Source organism: Alosa sapidissima, chromosome 16 (genome assembly GCF_018492685.1).
Source record: "Alosa sapidissima isolate fAloSap1 chromosome 16, fAloSap1.pri, whole genome shotgun sequence".
NCBI classification, from domain to species: domain Eukaryota; kingdom Metazoa; phylum Chordata; class Actinopteri; order Clupeiformes; family Clupeidae; genus Alosa; species Alosa sapidissima.
In genome coordinates this window covers 10,654,762-10,678,000 of record NC_055972.1, presented here as the reverse complement: position 1 = coordinate 10,678,000, position 23,239 = coordinate 10,654,762, and the positions used below count along the sequence as shown (strand labels likewise).

At 40.7% G+C, this 23,239-nt stretch overlaps 3 protein-coding genes across 6 annotated transcripts; 2 read left to right on the top strand and 1 right to left on the bottom strand.

The window, feature by feature from the left end:
* The first annotated feature begins 2,689 nt into the window (after nucleotides 1-2,689).
* Nucleotides 2,690-5,877, top strand: acta1b (actin alpha 1, skeletal muscle b). The gene is made up of 7 exons (XM_042066324.1): nucleotides 2,690-2,833; nucleotides 3,677-3,816; nucleotides 3,934-4,258; nucleotides 4,371-4,532; nucleotides 4,914-5,105; nucleotides 5,203-5,384; nucleotides 5,492-5,877. Exons 2-7 carry the CDS (start codon nucleotides 3,688-3,690, stop codon nucleotides 5,633-5,635), a joined length of 1,134 nt encoding a protein of 377 aa, XP_041922258.1. The 5' UTR covers nucleotides 2,690-2,833; nucleotides 3,677-3,687; the 3' UTR covers nucleotides 5,636-5,877.
* Nucleotides 5,878-6,917: 1,040 nt separating this feature from the next.
* Nucleotides 6,918-10,810, top strand: ccsapb (centriole, cilia and spindle-associated protein b). Of its 3 annotated transcripts, none has more exons than XM_042066326.1 (4): nucleotides 6,918-6,991; nucleotides 7,848-8,218; nucleotides 8,448-8,752; nucleotides 9,050-10,810. In XM_042066326.1, the coding sequence occupies exons 2-4, from the start codon at nucleotides 7,891-7,893 to the stop codon at nucleotides 9,227-9,229; spliced, it is 813 nt and encodes a 270-aa protein (XP_041922260.1). In that variant the 5' UTR covers nucleotides 6,918-6,991; nucleotides 7,848-7,890; the 3' UTR covers nucleotides 9,230-10,810. The 3 variants fall into 3 exon arrangements, with proteins under 3 accessions (XP_041922260.1, XP_041922261.1, XP_041922259.1); XM_042066325.1 differs by lacking the exon at nucleotides 6,918-6,991 and adding an exon at nucleotides 7,023-7,745; XM_042066327.1 differs by lacking the exon at nucleotides 6,918-6,991 and having other exon boundaries at nucleotides 7,022-8,218.
* A 413-nt stretch (nucleotides 10,811-11,223) lies between these two features.
* rab4a (RAB4a, member RAS oncogene family) lies at nucleotides 11,224-22,386 on the bottom strand. 2 transcript variants are annotated; one of them, XM_042066329.1, is made up of 8 exons: nucleotides 22,146-22,386; nucleotides 21,201-21,281; nucleotides 20,955-21,069; nucleotides 17,424-17,486; nucleotides 17,175-17,329; nucleotides 16,440-16,535; nucleotides 15,704-15,845; nucleotides 11,224-13,369 (listed from the first exon to the last, which is right to left on the bottom strand). In XM_042066329.1, exons 1-7 carry the CDS (start codon nucleotides 22,294-22,296, stop codon nucleotides 15,733-15,735), a joined length of 774 nt encoding a protein of 257 aa, XP_041922263.1. In that variant the 5' UTR covers nucleotides 22,297-22,386; the 3' UTR covers nucleotides 11,224-13,369; nucleotides 15,704-15,732. The 2 variants fall into 2 exon arrangements, with proteins under 2 accessions (XP_041922263.1, XP_041922262.1); XM_042066328.1 differs by having other exon boundaries at nucleotides 15,704-15,848; nucleotides 22,146-22,382.
* Nucleotides 22,387-23,239: the final 853 nt, after the last annotated feature.

Here is a 23,239-nt window from a genome sequence, read left to right as displayed (position 1 = left end):
AATAGGATTCATTTTAATTGAGCAAGTTACTGCACTGGCTTGAATGATGCACACTTTAATGACAGCTTAAAAAGAAGTATACAATACGTCAGAACTATATATATATATATATGTGTGTGTGTGTTAAATGTCATATCAATCCATATGTCTATTTTTGATGTATCAGTTGAGAAATTATTTAATCAATATGAAAAGATAGTTTTGTGTGAAAAATTATTAGGTGTTAAAGTATAAATTAAAATATATTGCTGAATTGTCTTCTCCATTGATTTTAATTTAAGGAGTTTTGTTTCATTGTTTTATTACTTAATGATGATGTAGTACTGTTGTTTGCCACAAGGGGGCACTGTTGTCATATGCCGCGCGCAGCATTGGGACTTGTGTGTTGATGAAGGTGGATTTCTCTTCTCCCCGCTCCACCTCTAGACCATTTTAGTAGCTCTCATCTACACACTTACACGTTAACCTCTGGGAGGTTGGCAGTGTCGTGCACACAGTAGATGTATGCAAAAGAATATTGCCTTTTATCGACTACAAAATATGTCCAAATAGTAATGTAACAGAGGGGTGATGGAGACTTGGATAAACCAGTTTTGTTTCTCCATGTATATTTCTCAAACTGCTCAAAAACAGAACTTCTGAGAACATTTCGTAGAGTTGCATTGCTTTTGTGACCCAGTTCAGTGTGTGTCAGTGGGCCTGTTTCCCCATCAACAGTGCAGAGTGCATGCGACCCCTGGAAACCACTGGTTGCCATTCCGGCTCCTGTGCCTGGTCTTGTGAAGAGAATCCTACCCTATTAGGGCTCGACACTTGAAGTGGTCCCCTGGTCAGTGGAGCGGGTAAGCAGCTTACCTCCTTCTCTGACCAGGAGGCTTGTGTGATGGTTAACCAAGTCCTGGTAATTGTTGTCCTAACAACCAGCACCTGGTCAACCAAAGCGAGGCAACACCAGTACTCAACACACACACACTGAAATTGAATATTTTACATGGCACATGTATTTATTATGGCACAGAAGTCAGACAACAGTAAACTAAATAAAAAACAACTAAAAAAAAAAAGAGTTTTGCTCAGTGGCTTCTGTTTTGTTATAGAGCAAACATTTAGCACCTCCAAATATTGTGAGAGTCTTTCTCCTTGCTCCTCCACACTTTTTCTAGATTCTTTTGAGGAATACATTACAGTAGATTGCACTGCAACTCGATGGTGGCCCTTGTTTTTCTCTGTGAGGATAAATTAAATATTCAGAAACTTATTTTTCAGATCACAACGGTCAGATATAACAGAATTCATGAACTGTTTTGGACATCCATTTATCCACTGTAGTGCTCTATATAGTGAATAACTGGTGGTTATTCGTGTATAGTCTAGTGCACTATGTAGTGAAAGAGTGGATGTGTCCCGAATGAAGGTGGCATTGTAACATCCTAAATTTCAGACAGCTGGTGCGTTTGCAAATATATTAGTGTTTCCCATACATTGACTTATTTGTGGCGGCCCACCACAATATCAACATTGACCACCACATAATGATTTTCCAGGTTGTACTAAATTGTGCTTAAATCTGGTTAGCATCATAACCACGCTGTGCTAATTTGTTAAACTGTTGCATTCAAGTTAATTCTACAAACCAACCACCACAAATGGAATTCAATTATCTGGGAAACAATGTACATGTTGCTATTTATCTTTACTAGTTGCTGAAATATTTAAGACATTCTATCACTATTTACCTCTGTGTGTCAAATGCTGGCCCATGTTGGCAAACACCTGGACATTTAGACATGCATCTTCATTATACACAGCAGAGGCCACACAGCTATAAAACAAAACACTTCGACACGAATTAACTTCACAGAACAGCTGCCTTTATTTTTAAACCTCAGAACTATAACCCCCAAACAAAAGTAGTCTGCCAAAAAGTGTGACATTAGCCTATGCATAAAACAGAAGGGGAAAAAAGAAACATTACAAAATGTTTGGGGTAAATGAAACATTACAAACTAGTCTCTGTTACATATACGTATGTACGTATACATATGTTTTTTATAAACCGGATGGTGCACACCAGCAGCGGCTCACCGCTACTTGAATCCATCCCATCTCCACATCAGCGCATGGTGTCCTTGCATCCTTAAAGAATCAACGTGTTGACTCCCCAAATAAAGAAATACATATCAAATCATGACAAGTAATAGACTATGGCAGAAATCACCATATTGGCAGATTTATGATTAGCAGTTTCCACTAGTTCCACTTTTGTCTTCAGACACGAATTTATCTGCCGCGAGAATAGGCTACTTCAGGACCAAAATCGGATAAACCTCTTCCGTTATACCACCGTTCACTGAACTACTGCTATGGTCGCATAATATATGGGTCATCGGCGTCAAACGACAGAGGGTTGGTGGTTTTACTCTGTTATGGCAAGAAACTAGACCAGGGAAGTCCTCCTTGTTGAGTGTGATGAACCATGTAGAAAGAAACTGTTCTACAAATCCTAGTCTCCATATACGGACCGCGCAGCGTGACTTGAGTTCATGACTCCAATGCCTTCTATGGGCAGCCGCGCACCCCTCAAAACGACGCAGTCATGTCGCTTGACTACTACGCACCCGTACGTTGACACTCTAAGAACCTAATATGGATGAGCGCTGGGAAAAAAAATCCAATAGAACGCATAGACATCCTCAATGCTGTGTGAGACAGATTTTAAAAAAATCAGAGGCGATGGGTATATAAGGTTCCCCTTGGTGTTCGTCCTGCCGTAGCGGGACCCAACAGCGATAGCCTTTTGCATTGAGTTTCGTCTGTGACCGGCAGCAGCAAGGTAAGGAAGCTGGAGTTGAACCATTAATTACTTGGCTATTAAACAGTTCAACAAGTAATTAAGAGGATTCCAATTAGGACAATATGCTAATGTTTAAGTAGGCTAAAGCATGTTTTAATACGACTTGAAGGCATAGCCTAGATTATGACAAGTAACTTCAGAACAGATCTGAAAATGTAATCTTGATGCAATAGTCTCGACATTCTCACAACAAACGCTATAAGAATGTTAAGTGTTGCCTACTATTGACATCACCATGGCGGGATTATTTGGTTCATAAACATCATTATTTTACTTCAGAGAATTAGAAAGTTTTTGGTGCAGCATTTATTGGTATTATTCTTTACTGAATTAAGCCTAGCCTATATGATATGTTATTTCAAGCGAACGTTTTATGCGTAACTGTAGTCTAGAGCTTGCATCCATTTTAATGCCGGCTACAGCTTTTTGTGGGATAGGATTTAACAGTTCTTTGAAAAGTATCCCAAGAATTTCAGCTATGACCCAATAATAATAGGAAATTCTAAAAATATATGAGAGGATCAAATTACTGGATCGATCCTGCACCTGTTGAGGCTCAGTTTCTCTCCCCTCCTCCTCATTCAGTCCCTCTTCGCATTGTCTCTCTCTCTGTCTCTCTCGCTCTCTCTCTCTCTCTCTTGCTGCCTTTCTACACAGTTTATCTATTGCCAGTTTTGCAGACCTATAAGATAGTCCTCCTCTAAGATGTTCAGGGCAATGCCATTACACTATATGCAGTGTTAAAGACTGTGTTGTTCTTGTGAGTCTTTGTACTTCACATATTTAATGTGCATGTGGGTCTACTTTCGTTTGACACATCAGAACCCACCAAGATGTGCGACGACGACGAGACTACCGCTTTGGTGTGCGACAATGGTTCAGGCCTGGTGAAGGCTGGCTTCGCCGGTGATGACGCCCCCAGGGCTGTCTTCCCCTCCATCGTTGGTCGCCCTCGTCACCAGGTATGGTATCCATAGATTCATGTATAGTAATAACATGTTAAAGCACAGGAAGCATTGTTTACACATAGCCTATTATTATGATTGTCATTTGTGACTCCATGTCTTCTTGTCTCCCAGGGTGTCATGGTCGGTATGGGTCAGAAGGACTCCTACGTCGGTGATGAGGCTCAGAGCAAGAGAGGTATCCTCACTCTGAAGTACCCCATCGAGCACGGCATCATTACCAACTGGGACGACATGGAGAAGATCTGGCATCACACCTTCTACAACGAGCTGCGTGTGGCCCCTGAGGAGCACCCCACCCTGCTCACTGAGGCTCCACTCAACCCCAAGGCTAACCGTGAGAAGATGACCCAGATCATGTTTGAGACCTTCAACGTCCCAGCCATGTATGTGGCCATCCAGGCTGTGCTGTCCCTGTACGCCTCTGGCCGTACCACTGGTGAGATTTATGAATATAGTTTGGCTTTTACACACACAGAGCTACATTTAGTTAGTATGTATCACTTACTGTCCTGTTTTTGGGGGAACTCATTATAACTATCATGCCATAGGTATTGTGCTGGACTCCGGTGATGGTGTCACTCACAACGTCCCCATCTATGAGGGTTACGCTCTCCCCCACGCCATCATGCGTCTGGATCTGGCTGGTCGTGATCTGACCGACTACCTCATGAAGATCCTGACTGAGCGTGGCTACTCCTTCGTCACAACTGGTGAGAATCCTTTGGTTTTGTTTGAAGCATCCAAAAAAACACTGACATTGTCAAAAACACCTATTCTCTGTGCTGCCCAGATATCCACTTAAGTTTGCGTGCCAACCAGCAAGCATCGGGCCTGCTCTATTGTAATACCACATTGTACCACGTGTTGCGTTGTATTAAATGGTGTGTGTAAAAGGCTGCCTTTAAGACAACTCGAATTAAACAGATTCCACATAGCTCCTTTTAAGTCGTGAGCGGAGTGCTTTAGAGCAACGTTAACATTACTGTACGGTGTCTGTGTACTACATTGTGTAGGTAGATGTTGCCGACTTTTGGACACGTTTGCGGCTATATCCTGTTCCTTTCATGGCTAATGAAATGCTTCTGTTACAGCCGAACGTGAGATCGTGCGTGACATCAAGGAGAAGCTGTGCTATGTGGCTCTGGACTTTGAGAATGAGATGGCCACCGCCGCCTCCTCCTCTTCCCTGGAGAAGAGCTATGAGTTGCCCGACGGTCAGGTCATCACCATTGGTAATGAGCGTTTCCGCTGCCCAGAGACCCTCTTCCAGCCTTCCTTCATTGGTGCGTACCTGGTTCCATGGAAACACATGTTGATATCACTGTTCCCAGTTACTTCAAGAGTATTGAACGTCTTACATGTTGGTGTTCACCTGAACAGGTATGGAGTCTGCTGGTATTCATGAGACCGCCTACAACAGCATCATGAAGTGCGACATCGATATCCGTAAGGATCTGTACGCCAACAATGTCCTGTCTGGTGGTACCACCATGTACCCTGGTATTGCTGACCGTATGCAGAAGGAGATCACTGCCCTGGCCCCCAGCACAATGAAGATCAAGGTATACTGTACATCACAGATTGCTTTTGTCTTGAAGTTTAACTGGCACTCATTGACAACTGACTAATGATCCAATCCATTATAAACACACTTTCCGTCTTCTTCCAGATCATTGCCCCACCTGAGCGTAAGTACTCCGTCTGGATCGGTGGCTCCATCCTGGCTTCCCTGTCCACCTTCCAGCAGATGTGGATCAGCAAGCAGGAATACGATGAGGCAGGCCCCAGCATTGTCCACCGCAAGTGCTTCTAAATCCATCATCGTCATCCTGTGCATCTGCGTGCTTGGGCTTGCGCAGTGACAGAACACATTGTTGTCATGGGACAGCTCTGGTACAATGTGGGGAGACAATGTGTTACGTGATGAAAAGGCTCGATGAGGATCAATGAACACTACAAAAACGTTATATAAAAAAAGAAAAAAACACCATGTTACTGAAACAAGTGAATGTAAATGTACATACATATTAATTTATTAAAGTGCATTCTTTGGTATTTTTGAGAGCGGTCTGTCAACAGTATGTTGAATACCAGCATCTTGAGACACAACTGATGCCAACGTGAACCTTATCAGCATCTGAATATTAGGAATTCAGAAAATGCACACCACTGAGAATGGCCATCAAAATCATCTGGTGCTTGTAACTTGAATCTTTATCTGTCACTCAACCTATTGAGAAGAATCTGAATACTATAGCAGAATTGTCCCAGGTGTGCAGTGTGCACAAATTTGACTCCACTTAAGGGTACCCTCAACCCCCCCCTCTGTCTCACACCCACTTGGACACGCACAGACGTACTTTTCTGTTGCCTAATCATTCCATGACCCCCACTTTTACCATATAGCTTTTGTGTGTGTAAGGCCAGGTTAATGTTGTCGGGTTCAGTTCTATCTTTGTCTAGTGCTGAACAAACACCTCCTTCTCACTGTGACCTGCACTGCTCAGTGATAGAATGAAAACTGATTCCTGACGTTGGCATTACTGGAATGCGCTCGGTTTGCTTCTCCACCGTGAAGTGTAGTGGGGCCCTCTCGAGACAGACTTGGCTCAACTACCTCTAGGATTTCTGACCATTGGCAAAGCCTGTACATTGCTATATAAAACAAAACCCAAATGTCTGTCTGGAAGGATAAGCTAGATACAATATGGTTTATATTATGAAGTGCTCTTGACAGCTTCTGGTTCCACTTTGACTACCTCCACCATCCAATTATAAAGAGCTCTTAACCTCTGGTTCCACTTTAAGGGACATCTTAGATTAGGCAAAATAATCAATGGCAAATTAATGCTTCCCCCAAAATGTTAGGCTCCAGTTTACATTTGGTATGTGGTTGTTTTAAGGCTATTTCGGCTATTAGAATTTTTGGTGATCATGTTCCCATCCCACTTGTTGCTGCATACAGTAATTTCATTATGCAGCTCCAACACGTGTATCACTTGATTTATACCCATTTCATTTTTACGTTACAGTAGATCAAGTGGCTGCGTCTTCCACCTGTTGACGCAATAGGCTATAATTTAACTCAGCCACCGGGAGGAGCTACGCTGAATCAGCGTAGCTGCCTCAAACGCCATCTGTCGTCTTCATCCGTTTGTCATTTGAACATGTAAGTAGCCAAACTATAGAGATTGTTAATAGAACAACAATGTTGACATCTGATTGCATAATTCATTATGATTTGCCAAATTTAGTGCACGCTAGGCCTTCGGCTGGCGAGTAAGCAGTTTTCATACGGACAGCTTATGACAGGTTATGTTTTGCAAGGAGATTCGAGAGCTCTCCGATGTAAAGCGGATAATAATCTCTCACTTTGTTTCTAATTTTAGTGTCTTCGTCTCTCAGTTCAACCCATTGTTAGTGTCGTTACAAATGCAATTGATTTTTTTTCTTATCATTGCGTTTAGACGATTGCGTGGGTGTTTTTTTTTTTTTTAATAAAATGTTCAAATGCACAAATGCCGTGGGGTCTACGCTATAAGCATGTCGGTCTAAACACACGCAACGAGTGAATCAAATAGAATAGTTTATGACACAAATAGAACAGTTTATGGGCTCAGTGTTGTTGTTAGTTTGTCTATGATCAGAAAAAAATGTTTGGTATTTATGGAAATATGGTATCCTAAAGACAGTGGCCTACGTAGGCTACGTAACGCCATGGGCGGAGGTATTCGCCAGGGAGGGCTGGAAGAGTGCGTACCCCAGCTGCTCAGTGATTGGTTTGGATTTGCAAGAGGCTCGCACTTCCTTCATATGTTTTGGTTTAAATGTCTGGCGGCGGAAGAGATAGATTAGACCCGTAGACCCTACTGAAATTGAGGAAGATGCGCAAAACGTAGCTAGGCTACTTGAAAAGCTTGTTGGTAAATATTTAGTAGGCTAAGCATGCCAACGATGTAAGAAACTGTTGCAAAGTATGTGTTCGCAGATCCTAAACGCTTACAGTGTGTTGTAATGTCTTTCAGCTGAAACCAATCAAGGGAGGTTGTGAGAAACCGCTGTAACAACATGGTGACGAAAAGGGTCAGGTCGGAATACATGAAGAAATTTAAAGATCCTAAATGGGAGACTTATTCCAGGTGTTATGAAGAATTATTGAAATATAGACGGACCCGCAGGCTTTTGGAACAAAGTCACAATCCATGGTTTTGGGGAGACAGTGCAAGTGATACGAGTGAATCTGGAAAATCAACTCCACTACGAAACAATAAGGTCGAGCCTTTGGCGCTGGAGGATGGAACGCCACCCAGATGGTCGAAAGTACCCGAACAGGCGGTGACTGCACCCGAACCCAGGACAGTAGAAAGTCAGGATGGTCCAGAATCATCTGACAGAGGTAAGACATCACGCACAACTACTGCTTTTGACGCTGTAGGTAGGTTATTTTAAATGCATCAGACTTACCTACTTATAATGAAAAATCAGGATCCATTGCCCTAGGGTACATGACTGATTGGATCCAGAAATTGAACAGTTAGTCCATTAGACTACAAGCAAGTCAATGAATTAAGAAGTATGCCTCAAAACAGTTGACTTTGATAGGAACTCATCTTTTCTCCAAACAGATGGTGAGAATTCTGTGATAGAACCAGAAGTGAAGAAGGGGGAGGAGGAGAAGAGTAGATGTGGATCTTCACCTGTTCCTGCTGAAGTAGAGCCAGAGGTCCCAGCCAAACCAAAATCTCGGCAACATACTTCCAGCAAGTCCACACGACCCAAGAGCCAACCACGCAAATGCCAGGAGGCTAAGGACACCAAAGACAACAAGGAGAATAGACATCCTTTTGCTCTGTATGGATGGGGTGAGAGGCAGGCCGACATGGCAGCAAAAAAGACTCACAATGTCGGCCCTGCTGCATCCACCAAAGAGGTGAGAACCCATGGGGCATAGACGGAGAAAAGGAATGGTCTTGTTTTATGGTCAAATTGGTATTGTTTTTTTACATTCTTCTGTTATTGTACATTATACTTCTTTATTAGTACTGTCTGTGCGTACGTACAAATGGTCAATGAAATGTCTTGAATCTATATCTTTATCCATTAAAATGGCAGAATACAATGTAAGTGTTCTGATGCAGGAAACATGCAACCATGAAGAATTGTTCCAGTCTTTTTCAGTCACCTATCTCAGATTATTGAGTGATCACATTGTGTTTTTCTTCGTCAGATCCATGAGTCTGCCTTACGTGCCAAAACCCGCCGGGAGGTGGAGAAGCATATGAGGAAAACGGACAAGCGTAGAGCGCGGTCAGTGGACCTCGAGAAGGTGACCAAAAGCAAAATTGTCCCAGACTTCGATCCCTGGATGACGGAGTACATGCGCTGCTTTTCTGCCAGGTCTCGGTGAGGGTGGTGGTGGACCCACATCAATCTCAGCCTGAAACGACGGATCGAATGATGCAGATATTGTCCTCAGTGTGCTATCAATAGATCAGCTTATATGTGTTGTCTTTTATCAGTGATGTTTTATAGAACTTGGGCTTCTATTGAGTTTTTGAGGGCTTTTATATGTGGGTATTTTAAACCATTCCTTACTTCTTACTTTTATTGCTTTATGTACACTCCTTTGCATTCCTGCACATTCTCCATTAACATTCATTAATTAGGAGAGTTCAGGTAAACTAATGGTACATATTGAAAATGTATATTTATCACCGGATACTTTTGTACAATTGCATTGTTTTGACTTCACAGATTCTGAAAGATTAGAAAGTAAACATACTACTGAAACCAGTGAAGTAGATGAGCCATAGCGTAGGCCTATGTGACCTAATGCCTCCGTTTTTGAGTTTATTCAGCTCACTGAATGTGGTGTCTTTCATAAATCTCCCAAACCAGCTGCCCACATGGCATAGTATTGTTACGTTCATGCTCACTGCAGGTTTCTTTTCAATTTTCTTGTCTCTTGCCACCTTTGTTCTTCAGTAGCCTCTTTACCTGCTATATTTCATGAAGGGTAGTACTATGACTCATGTTTGCAATAATTCCTGAAGTTATTAGCCACAAAAAGAACAAAAGAAATATAAATGTGTTCATATCATTACAATTATGTCAGTCATTGTATTATCAAAGCACTCTGTCTCAGTTAGCAATTATGGGTGTTAACTTATGTATTAAATCGTTTTAACACTGTACTGAAATGTTTTATAAAGTGTTTCTACCTTTAACAAACGTACAGTAACATACTATTCTTGAATATAGATGTAATTGGTCACTGTCTGGCTAGCATTTCCAAACTGTTGAGCAAAACCTTCTTCTCTAAAAAGTACGGTGCTAACATTACATTGACCATTTAGGAATGCTGCAAATTTGAGACACAGAGCCTTCTGAACAAAAGCATATGATCAGGAGGATAAAAAAAAACTCAAAAACTCCCCGCTTTATGAGGGTAAAGAGTATTTCTCAATGTCAGAAACCAACATACTGAATAGGTTTTTTTTTTAAAAATACTTTTATCTGTATGGAAATGTATATTTTGTCATGTGAAGAATGACTTGGTGGTATATTCAGTTCTACCAATTGATATCCTAGGGCTTGAATGAGGGTATTGTTTATCTATTGTTTAGTGCAATATGAAGGGATGTTCAGAGGTCTTTTGAAAAATTCTGTCCATAATCCCTTTTTCATGTTTATAACGTCTTTTGGACTTTTGAAAATTTGACACCCTGTTTGTGTGGGTGTGTGTGTGTGTGCGAGTGCTTTTATCATAGAGTATTGTTAATAATGTGAACAGCTACAGGAATTGGCTGTGGCCCAATCAATGAGCTGTCTGCTCTGTCTAATGGCTTAGGGAAGCCATTATGAAGGTTGTTTATATGACATCTAAGCGCTTGGAACATGGCCTAGGAGGTACACGGCTATGGCAAAGTAGTGCAAACCAAGCTCAGCTGACCTCATGAAGAAAATAAACTTGTGAATAAAACATGTTTATAAATTGTCAACACTTTATTTTTTTGTTAGTGAACATTGCTTCTGTTTTACGTGACATGGTGTTGTGCTTGATTTTAAACACTATGATTCATTCTGAGAAACTAGACACCCTAACCATGATGGAATAAGAGAATTCCACCAATTTTAATTTGTTCAAAACATTAACCATGCCTCAGCAGACTCATGACGGCCTATTTTAAATGTATCATGCAGTCGATTTTTTTTTTTTTTAAAAGGATTAAGACAAAAACAGTTTCTTTCAGTGTTTATAAATACAGTCAGAGGCGGCAACATCTGGAATTATGTCATTTGAAAAGCTGCAGTTAAAATAAGTTACATACACCACCACATAAATACATACAAATGTCTGTCGTCTGAGATCACCAGTATCAGATGTTTTGTCCTGCCTTCTTTTCTGCATTACAGTAGAAGTAGAATAAGCTGTAAAAGGTGAAGTGCCAACTTCAGATAAAAGAGCCAATACAATCTATATGTCTAATTCTATATTCCATCTCTTAAAAAATAAAAACAGCCATTTTCAGATGAATCATGTCAGTGTGCCACACAAAGACATTAAAGATGATTTTCATGATAGATATTTAAGACACCTAAGAAATATTAGATGCTAGATAATAGATGCCCAGACTGGCACTTCAGAATGGCAGCAGTAGGTTACATAAGATTATTTCTACGGATAAATATAACTCTGGACTCAGGCATTTAAGCCATATTCGACGATTTGCTTTAATTTTTGAGCTATAACATAAAGACAGACATATATATGTGTGTGTGTGTGTGTGTGTGTATATATGTGGGGTTAATTACAACACATTGTCAATCACAGCACGACTGACCCTGCTGGCTAGTAGTGAAGATCTGCATGTGGTTGACCACTCAAACACATGACCAGTGGTATAAACCTGTTGTAATCAAGTGCTTTTCTCAACTCCCTCCCTCCACTAGCAAAAGAGTCTAAGGCAAGTTTGAAAAACAGAGAAGATAGTTGTTTAAATACCAGACACTATATGTACAAAAGATCTGAGCAAAAGCTCAACAAAGACATGGCAGTGCAGACATCACCTTTATTTGATTTGAACTGTTGATTGTTTTGGTTGTGATAATATTAGTGCTGCACTGCTTATACAAAAATAAGCCTTGATCTGGGCTTCAACCATGAAGAACAATAAGTAACCTTTCAAGGCTGGGATTCCCTTTGAGTTTAAAATATTTAGTCTCTTTCAGCATTCAGCCTCAAAATACTCTCACCTGCAATTTGTACAAATGCTTAAAATTCAGTGATGTCACGGTCTGGACTGAGTTTCTTAAAAAAAAACCATCGTGGTTTTAGGAGGCTTGCCTCTAGATACAAAGCTTGATAATGTCTTTCCTTCTGAGAACAGTGTAGAGGTATATATTTCTTTCTGTTCGGCAGCACAGCAATTCCCTGACAAATGAAGATGAAAAACAGACACACTAAACTTAGGATTTGATTTAAAGGATTTCAACGATATTTTGCTACACATTCAACATACAGTAGTGTATTTGGTATTTCATATGTCTGTAAATCATGGGCAAATACAGGGTGTGAGAGTGGGACATTTTCAAGTAAAAATGAAAGGGCCTATTAATCTATATTTAAAAAAAAAATGACATGCTTAAAATGTATACTGTCATGATACACAAAACTTGACAAAAGATAAAAGGCTGAAGTTGGTCCATTCGTTTGGAACATTTAGGGTTCAAAGATTCGCAACTAAATAATTAAAGAGAATAATCAGAGGCTGAAGGACACACAAAAACCTTGTGAAACATTCTCTCCAATGGAGGACACTCATGTTCTAATGAGGGTCCCTCCAATACTGCATGTTCAACTGGATATAAACAAACACAGCAGCTTTCCATCTGTAGTGTGATTGTGATAGAATGCAAAAGCAATGACTGTCTTTGTACAAACACAAGAAACTGAGAGTCCATGATAACGGCATAAATGTGTGAAAGTGTCTTTGTCTGCAAGTCTGGGGAGTATTTAACATTGCACTGAAAGGAACGATTCGCCACAGACGTAAACATGATATGCCACTATTGACAGGTTATCTATCATATGAGTGCTAAAGCTAAAGATGAGATGCATGGCCATGTCAATCCTTAAACATGCTTTGGGGGGGGGGGGGGGGGGGGGGGCTTTCTTCAGAGTGGTTTTACAACATACACGGTGAGAAACTAGGGCACATGGACGGGCCTGCCCTTCAACACGGGGGCTTTCAGCAAAGATGACAGGGATTTCTTTTTTTTCTTTTTTTTTCTGTTTCCCCTCTCTCCACTCTTGGATGTTTTGGATCACAAGGGCGCTCCCTCTCGGGGGACTGGGACGCAGATCTTGGCGTTCCAGAGAGAGCTGGAGTTTTGACGGCCCGACCAGGGTTCTCTCTGCCGCTAGCCATCCGTCCGCAAGCAAAAAGGAAGGTTCAGGAAAAGAGCCGCTCCGCCTCACCGAGCCCCAACATCACAACGCTTTCCCCCACAGCTGTCCGATCTTTCCACGTCCTCACACACCTGTCTGTGTGTACAACAGGACATCACAGTCAATTCACATCTGTTGTCACATCATGACAGTGATATTACAGAGTAAAAATGCTAAAACACATTTTCAAAGAAAAACATTATTTTGTGCCAAGGGCTTAAGTTTTCAGAGGTGGAAAACGTAACTATTACAAAGGCAAAATAAATCATAAAATCAGGTTTCAGAAGAAAACAAACAAAAACATTTAGGTATATATAAAACTATGCAATTAATTATAAGCTATACAAGTATCAAAGATAAAATAATGCAAAAATATAAGAAATAAAAATAAAAACTAATATAAACATTAGATACATAGAAACCAATACAATTATTTGATTTTTAATTAAGGCCATTGTCATTGTATAACAAAGGCAAAGGCAAAGTCATTATCAGTGCCTTTTCTATTCTTACTGACACCAAGGGCAAAGGATCGCAACAGGATACCCTGAGTGTTGTTTAAAATTAAATCTCCTATACTCAAGAGACTAAATGTTCTCTGACACTGCTCCTGCCTCTGGATCCCTCCAGTACAATCACACACACACACACACACACACACACACACGCACACACACGCACACACACGCACACACACACACACACACATAGGGGTGCTGGCTACTGTTTTGGGGACTGCACTGTTAACTCTCCATCCGACCCCTCCATTTGTCTCTCTGCCATTCCTCGGGCACCAAATAAGGCGCTGCAGGAACCCTTGGTGCCTCGGCTTCAGGAGGCTTCAGGAGTTAAATATAACAGCTAGCGTGCACCGTTACGGCTGGCTGATAAGGTTTGGAGTGGCAGAGAAGAGAAGCTGGAGGAGGAGGGGTTACTCTCTCCCCCTCTCTCTCTCTACCTCTGCCACTCTCTCTCCTCATCTCTCTCTCTCTACCTCATCCACTCTCTCCTCATCTCTCTATCTCTCTCTCTCTCTACCTCTGCCGCTCTCTCATCTCTCTCTCTGCCACTCTCTCTCCTCATCTCTCTCTCTATCATCTCTCTCTCTCTCTCTCTATCTCCCTCTCTCTACCTCTGCAGCTCTCTCCTCATCTCTCTCTCTCTGCCGCTCTCTCTCTCTCTACCTCTGCCGCTCTCTCTCCTCCTCTCTCTCTCTCACACTTTTGATCCTTCACTCTACCTTTACTCTCACTGAAATAGAGTGGAGGCCAGAACTCTGTGCTAAGGCAGACATCTGCTATGTCATGGAAGAGGCATCTTGACCGATGGCTTTTGGGACACCAAATATAGTCCCCCACTAGGACCTCTCCTCCCTCCTAGTAGATGTCAGTCATCCACTAGCCCATTTAAAAGGCAGAGATAAATGGGTTTTAAAAAGTGAAATATTCAGTTTTGGGCTGCAACAATTAATCGATTAATTGTCAACTACTAAATTAATCGGCAACTATTTTTGTCGGTTAATACGTTTTTGTACATTATAAAGCAAATTACCTAAAATGTTTTGCCCATAGATTCTTAAACTCATCTATTAGTCATCTATGACAGTAAACAAAATATTTTAAATGTGGATAAAACAAGGCAATTGAGGACATAATCTTGGGCTTCTGACATTTTATCGATCAAACAAATATTCAATTACCGGCAATCAGGAAAATAATCAACAGATGAATTGACATCGAAAACAATTGTTAGTTGCAGCTCCAATGCAGTTGTCAAAATAATGTTACCAAAGTAACAACAACTGTGAAGGACCAGAGCAGCATTCCTCAGAGCTCACACAAACATGTAACGTCATATATTATATCCATTTGTTTACATTTGGGGGACAAATGAGTATCGAAGAAAGAAATATTTCATGGCTTAAAATAAATCAGATCAATTGGTATGGTAACTGCGTTAGGAACAGAAATAAGTGTACTAACTACAACTACAAGTGTGAATGCGTGTAGTAACACTAGAACTGGAGTGCGTATCGCTTCCTAGTCACCCAACCTCATCAGTTCAACACGTCGCTATGTGCAACATAACAGGCACTCAGCAGCTAGGAGCCAGAGTAATCACACTGGGAGTAGGTCCAAGATGCGGCACTACTCAGCAGGAAACCTCACTCGTGGTCACTGCTGCTGCTGGTCAAACATCAGTGATGTTTCACATTAAGAGAGCAAAGGACTGCACTCGGTGTGTGGTGGGCATTGCTGAGGCTGGTCTCTGAGATCTAATATCATGCGAGACCATTTTTCCATTAGTTCACTCTGAAGTTGCAGCATTTTTGAGTCACCTACACCGCTAATAGACTATTCTTAATACAACATCACTGAGCTAATGGTGCAATTAATAGACTGGCTGCCCACTCCAGACTGGCTGGCTCACCTTGGTTGCCAGTGCGGAAAGCATGCGGATTAGCAGCCACACTCCTGGGCACTCTGGGCCTGCGCCCTGCGGGGGGATCGCAGCTGTCGCAGAGCCGCATCGCCGTACTGGATACCAGAACCCATTCGCTCTGGGTCCAGCTCTCCTGGTGTGCAGGCAGGGAAGAAGGAATGCAAGTACATAAGCACAGTGTATACCATCAATCAATCATCATACAATATACACCGAACAGAACACAATAGAAGACAATAGAAATTGACAGAATATATTCTACAAATACACCCTTCATGTGATTGGGTCCCATGATATGGTGAACTACAGTAATAACACCACCAAAACTTGGTCAAGCATACTACAAAGTGTATTAAATCACATGTGGATATTTATTGTGAAGTACAAAGTGTATATTAAATCACCTGTGGATATTTATTGTGAAGTACAAAGTGTATATTAAATCACATGTGGATATTTATTGTGAAGTACAAAATGTATATTAAATCACATTTATTGTGAAGTACAAAGTGTATATTAAATCACATGTGGATATTTATTGTGAAGTACAAAGTGTATTAAATCACATGTGGATATTTATTGTGAAGTACAAAGTGTATATTAAATCACATGTGGATATTTATTGTGAAGTACAAAGTGTATATTAAATCACATGTGGACATGTAATTGCACACCAGTGTACAGCGCCAGTGTCAGGCTGCTGATGATAGCTGCAGACAGATACCTGATTCTATCTTGTTCAGGATTTTCCGAGCACACTGCACAAACGCCTCCTCCACATTCTCCCCCGTCAGAGCGCTGGTCTCCAGAAACATCAGCTCTGCTCATCCCAACAGAGACCAGGGACAGCACAGCACAGCTCACATTTAGAGGTCACATGGGGCATCCATTTCGCTTGTGGGACAGTCTATACTGTCATTCATTACGACCCCGACATAACTGTGCTAATTTGTTGGAATGTCATAGAGCTGGTCTTAAGAGTCACACAGTAGGTATTATCTGCATCATTATGCTCTAGTGACCTCTGGTGGTCAAATGTAAATACACACAATAGTAATGCACTGATTAGAAAGGCCACAGACTTAATTACATAAATGTTATGCATAATGCACGAGTGACTTTCCATAAAATATGACTTAGTATCTCTTCAGACTGATTGACATCTTGAAAGAGTGTGTGTTAAATAACACATACGGTTCTTGAGACTGAAACTTTCAACACATGTATTTTTCTACCCTCCTAGTCCTACCCTATTGATTGAGGAGCCTTCCTAACCTAGCTCAAATCTAGATCAGCTGTACACTGTGTTTAAAATCTGGAATCCGCAACAAATAAATAAACACATAAAACAAAACATTCTGACATACAGTATTTGGTAAGGTTAACAACAACACAACACCAGCTGTTTGGGGGCACCATGAGGCAGTGCATGCATGGCCAGGTGATGGAATATTCTTACCGTTCTCCTGTGCAAAGCGTGACGCCTCCAAGAAAGTCACCTCCCGATCTGCATCCAGGTCTTTCTTGTTCCCGCACAGGATGATGACGATGTTTTGGCTGGCCAGCATTCTTGCATCCGTTAGCCAGTTCGTGAGCGCATTGTAGGTTTCCCGACTGCAAGGAGGACAGAAGACGGGGAGAGGTCAGATTACTCTACTAGTGCAACACCAATCAAACGGCTCCATGGTGAGCAGTGATGTGCCATTACCTTGTGATGTCATAGACCAGCAACGCTCCTGCTGCCCCTCTGTAATAGCTTCGGGTGACTGACCTGCACAGAACATGGAGAAGACAATTCTCAAGTCTTGAAAAAAGAAATGACCTACAAGTACAAATGTAGATGTTGAAGATAGATGTTAATGTCAGATGGTCAAAATGTAGGACATTTCCTTTAATATTTTAATAAAAAATATTTTTATTTTCTTTATTTTCTTCATGTCAAAGTATTATTCCTAGCCTGCCCAGACTTTGTAGGACTGAATATAAACAGATTCGAAGTTTTTACTGCATGCATGCCCATTCATTTAATAATATAAGGCCCTAAATTCAGAACAAAGTGCAAAAAAGACTGATATTGAGGGTAATATTTATTTTTTGTACCTACATGGCATGGAGAAATTAAGAATAAAACTCGGTGTGGTTGTATTTTTTGGTTATTTTCACAGGACAAAAATGGCATGTTGGGTAACATAAAAATCTATATGGGAATAGTCCAATGTTTAATAATTTAGTCCCACTGTTGTACCATGTTTCCTTCATAGAGAAATAAACTTGGTTAATTACATTGTTATACTTTTGCTTCTTCCTTTTTGCCCTGAGGAACTCTATCTATCTTGTTGTTCCTGACTGACTCTATGTAATTATCTACATATGCTGTATGGTACAGCATTGATACTTTGTGCACTAAATGCACTAAATTAAGTACTTACACATAGCCCATTACTACTAGCCCATTATATGTGGAGAACTCAAATATTGGCACAACATTAATAAAAAATTGCATTTAAAGAAAAAAAAAAGATTAATATTAAATGCGTACAATGCACTTATATGCCTTGTACTTTTGCATTTCCTCCAACTCAAGCAAGTCGGACGGTTTTCACACTACTCCTGCTTAATCTATCCTTTCTAGCAATTTCAACTCTTTTTCTCTCCTTTATTTTATTTCCAAGTTTTGGTTAACAAAGATAGTAAAACCGGTACATTTTATCCTGGTAGGCATCTTTACATGAGCCATTAGAGTCAATGGGCAAAAACTGAACAGCAAGTCACCTTGAAGTTGGATTAAAACAAAATGGGAAGACCAAGGAATCCTGTGGAAAATGTACTGAGCTTCAACAGAGGATTTCTACTTTGGAATCAAAGATTGATGCCCTTCCATCAAAGATAGATGAACCATGAGAAACATCTCATGAAGCAAGTACAGCAACAACAGCTGGAAATGCAGAGACTGTACCCCAACAGGCTGATATCGCTGCTAATAGAGATAATGAAAGCATTGACTTAACAAAGCAAAATGTGAGTACAAAACATTGGCAAACACCAGACCTGAAAATATTTCAGACCAAGCAGCATAGAACTCAGTTGGATTGGAGCCAAAATCCAAAACTGAACACTATCTCCTCTCTCCCCATCACCCAGCATTGTTTCGCTCAGTAGCTGTACAGACGGAACAAGACATCAACAACCCGGCTGAACCAAAACACTTTGCACAAGCTGAAACAGAGACGCCGAACCCCCCCTGCTGACTATCAACCGGTAGCCCCAACTGAATTATGGACCTTGGAGGAGCATAAACAGCCCACTCATCTGTTAAAGGCAATCTTTGCAACATGTCTGAGTCCCTGCCTGAACTTTTTTCTCCCTTTAACTATTGCCCTCTCATGCTTTTATGCTGTTAATCAGAGTGTTCATCATTCCTTTTACTGTTTGTGCCAAAACATGAGAATCTGAGTGAGTTTTATACGAAGCATACGGTTAAGTTGTTGGCTGTGTTCTAGTAATTTGCTATTTTGCACTGTCTTCTAATCATTCTATGTTGTTTTTTATATCTTTTAATTATTACTTGTTTAACATTTTTAAACTATTGCCCCTTTATGCTTGTACTGTATGTACTATTATCTTGTGTGTTTTATGTTTTCTTTTTTATTCTTTACTTTTTAAACTATTCTTTGACTATTGCCCTTCTATACTTGGCTTGTAGAAAATCAATGAGCATGCCATACAAACCTTTACTAGTTCAGTCGAACATGTTTGTCTTGGTTTGGTATAGGCCTTGGCTTTGAGGACCCATTCACAATATAGACGTGAATGGATCCCCAACAAAATCTGAGACAGTGCAACAACAACCTTGTCTGATTTGACACAGAACGACTCAGGTAAATTAAAATTGGGTCTGTAATAATCATTGACATTGTTTCACTGACCAGTGATTTTTCCTTCCACATTCAGCACAATGATTGTCTCTAAGGACATACGGTAGCTAGCTAGCTATCATGCACTACTTGCCCTCTGTGTAGGCTGCCAACTAGCCTGCTCATTAGCCTGTCTGACCACAAAAAGTGACTGCCAAGGAATCTTTAACGTCTGAGAGAGTCTTTAAGAGCAATGCCAACATGCTGTCAAATGCAATATATCTGACGGCATTATAAATCTCCTATAACAATATGAAAATGGCAAGTGTTGGTGTAAAATTAGGACACCACAGTTAACAATAAGAACAAAGGGTCTATATGTGTTCCAGTCATACAATCAGATTGGTTAAAATATATTTATGGCGTTATGAAAAGCAATTTACTCAGCTAAAAGAGCTGTCTTTAAGAGTACCATTCCACTAAACACCATGCTAACCATGGCAATGTTTGTGGACACTGCTACTACACTTTTACTGACAACTTGCGGTGGGTCTGCCATTTTCAGAGATTGAAGAAGAAACACCAACATGAAAACAAATATTTGAACCAAGATTTTAAGGTGTTGTGTCTAGGTCTATGTATAGACTACACAGTTTGTGAAAGCAGGAGGCAAGACACATTCTGCTGTGCTTCAGCTTTCTGCAGCCTGACAGGCCAGCAAGTTAAAAAAAAAAAAAATGTTGACTCAGACACTCTTCAGAGTGACTCAAGTTAAGACACAAATACACCTGAGGCTTCATGATACAGATGAATTTACAGTATATGGTAATGATCAAACTTGCATTGACAAACTATTTTTTCCCCATCTGGTTGGTATTTAACCAACCCAGATTCATTATTCCAGTCACACAGAATCAATAAAGAGCTTCCAGTAAGAGTAGTTTGACAGAGGCTTTCCAAGACTTGGTATAGAGGCCAACACTCATTCAGGCTACATATTTTTGTTAAAAGTCAACAAGCAGGCAAAACCAGATGGTGGAGTGAGTAGGAGCTCCACCAGATAACTGGGTACAGCTTTAGACAGCTGCTAACGCTCTTCCCATCAAAGCCCATGGATGGTGGGGGCAGATGCATGGAGAAACACTATCTATGAGAGCCGAGCTGAGAAACCAAGGGAGGCTACGCACTGCAGCCTCCCACACACAGAGACAGAAGGGCGACATGATTGGGGAGCAGATGGCGCCGAGAGAGGCGAGAGAGGCGAGAGAGGACTAATGAGAAGACTAATGTCCAATGCGGAGCTTGTCATTTACTGTGAGCCTATTCAGATGTCCTGAAATAAAGTGAGAAACGTTAGCAACAGGTGGGAGGCCTTCCAGTGTTACCTAAATCTCTCCTGTCCTGCTGTGTCCCAGATTTGCAGCTTGACAAACTTGTTCACCACACTGATGATTTTAGAGCCAAACTCCACGCCTATTGTGTGGTTTGAGTCCTCCTTGACTGGAAGAGAGGGGAAAGGGATGAAAATAAACTCATAGATAACAAATCATCCAAAGCAGAATAGTGAGAGGAACATTAACATAAACATGTAGGACAGTGGTTTTGAAACAGACTGGTGGCTTTAAACTTACATCTCTTTTCTATGAATTGGTGAAGAAGGCAAGATTTGCCAGTTCCTGCATTTCCTATAACAAGGAACTTGAACAGGAAATCTGTGAACAAAATTAAAAGTGTTACCGTTTCCTTTCCCGAAAAAAAAAAGTAAAGCAGGATAGCTACGTGCTAGCAGTAGGAATGCAATTGAAGGCTTGATTTATATCGTCCGTTTCTGATTTTGTAATGGCTTGTTATGACTGAGATATAACAGTAGGCTAGGTCTATGTTTTCAGTCGTTCTGTTAATCACTTTGAAAAAGAATTCTGTCAAAATAATCTAATCTGCATAATGTAATGGGACGTCATCATCGGCAATCACTCTATTTAGAGGAAGATACATGATAATGACAATATTCAATGTCCTTTATTAGCATGTGATCAATAATACATTTTAAACACTGTAACTTATGTCGTTGTTTGCGACAGTGACATGTCAACTATCTAGCCTCGGGCTGTAACGTTACGCCTAAAAAACAACAAGGATGCCTTGTGATGCTGACCTATGGATGGTCTTTCAGGATGTAGCCTACAGCCTACAGCATAGCCAAGGTTGTGTTAGCAAAGGCATACAAACAACGCTAAGCTATATAAAATATATGGGGCACAAAAGACAGTGGAAACTAACAACATTCCTAAACGATAGCAACATCACTAATTTAGCTTAGGCTTTAGCAGTGCAGAGAAAAAAGCGGACTATCCTCCGCCGTCTAGTTAACGTTAAATATCACCTCTGCTAGCTAACGGACCTAGCTAATGATCTACAAATGCCTATGGGCGTGAGAGAACACTTGCTAAAATGTTTCATCGACAGCCAATATACCAGCCAGCCACTATTTTTTAACAAAATGACGGGGACGATTCTGACACCTGCTTAAAAAATATCCGTACGATGAATTCGAATAACACTGCCATAAATCTTACCGTATGTCTCCGACATAGCCGGTGATATGTGTAGGTTACCTCGCCAAGTCTTGTTTTCTTTTTTCTTAGGGCAATACCTATGGGCAATACACAGGGATATTAAATGAAGGGGCAAATCCCTCTGAGAGATCAGTGTATCCTCCCTGACCATTCCTCGCACTTCCTGTTTAGGATGTCAATCTAAAAGCCTTCCGAAATCGTTGGGTCGAATGGGCACACAAAGGTTGCATCCTCTAATAACAATCGGCAGTTAATTAGAAGCTCACATCATTAACAGATTTAAAGCACAGCTTTGTTTTTGAGTGCATGTGCATGTGATGGGTGGTGTCACGTTCTTCATATTGCAAAATACACATATCCTAATCTGAAATTTGCCTTGAATATATAAACGCAAGAAACCTTTTCATGTCTTGATTTACGTGAGTTGCCATCCTTGATATTTAAATATTTGTACTAAATAACAGAAGATTTCCCTGTCTTCCTGTCTTCAGGACTTACAATTATAACCACAAGGGGGCAGTACCTTACCATGCCCATAGACCAGGACATTAGGTAGGCTAGGGTCTAAAACTAATTTCGGTATTTGTATTGATGTTTTGAAACCGATTAGGAAAACGGAAAACGACTTGGGTCGACTTGATTCTCGTTTTTCGATTTTGTATTTTAAAACGCAAATCAAATAATCCTTCGTTTTTTGTTTTGTTAATTTTCATTTTCGAAACGGAAATCGAATGGCCAGAAGATCCATTGAACAGGTAGGTTATCATTTCAATGTGTGGCAAAGTTGTGACAGGGGGCGCAAGATGCAACCACACGCAGGCTACTGTTACAGTTTTTTATTTGTTTATTTATTTATTTATTTATATATACAATTTATGTAGGCCTACATTTGAATAGCTTTAGACCTACACAAGAAGGGTTCTGCAAGCTGACAGCAATGACTAAGCACAAGTCTAATTGTCTCAACAGGACTATCCACAAAAGGCACCATATGCAAGTGTAGCACCGTATGTGACAACCATTCAGATTTAATTAATCTTTGGATGATATGAGTTTCAAAAATGTTCAAACTTGCTACAGTGCTTAGGCTACTC

Coding starts and splice junctions, on each gene's coding strand:
- acta1b (XM_042066324.1), top strand. CDS start 3,688: ATGTGCGACGACGACGAGACTACCGCTTTGGTGTGCGACAATGGTTCA. Junction 3,817..3,933: donor TTGGTCGCCCTCGTCACCAG/GTATGGTATCCA, acceptor CTTGTCTCCCAG/GGTGTCATGGTCGGTATGGG. Junction 4,533..4,913: donor CTACTCCTTCGTCACAACTG/GTGAGAATCCTT, acceptor CTTCTGTTACAG/CCGAACGTGAGATCGTGCGT.
- ccsapb (XM_042066326.1), top strand. CDS start 7,891: ATGGTGACGAAAAGGGTCAGGTCGGAATACATGAAGAAATTTAAAGAT. Junction 8,219..8,447: donor TCCAGAATCATCTGACAGAG/GTAAGACATCAC, acceptor TTCTCCAAACAG/ATGGTGAGAATTCTGTGATA. Junction 8,753..9,049: donor CTGCTGCATCCACCAAAGAG/GTGAGAACCCAT, acceptor TTTCTTCGTCAG/ATCCATGAGTCTGCCTTACG.
- rab4a (XM_042066328.1), bottom strand. CDS start 22,296: ATGGTCAGGGAGGATACACTGATCTCTCAGAGGGATTTGCCCCTTCAT. Junction 17,330..17,423: donor CTGGTCTATGACATCACAAG/GTAATGGCACAT, acceptor TCCTCCTTGCAG/TCGGGAAACCTACAATGCGC. Junction 15,849..16,439: donor CCTGAACAAGATAGAATCAG/GTATCTGTCTGC, acceptor CCTGCACACCAG/GAGAGCTGGACCCAGAGCGA.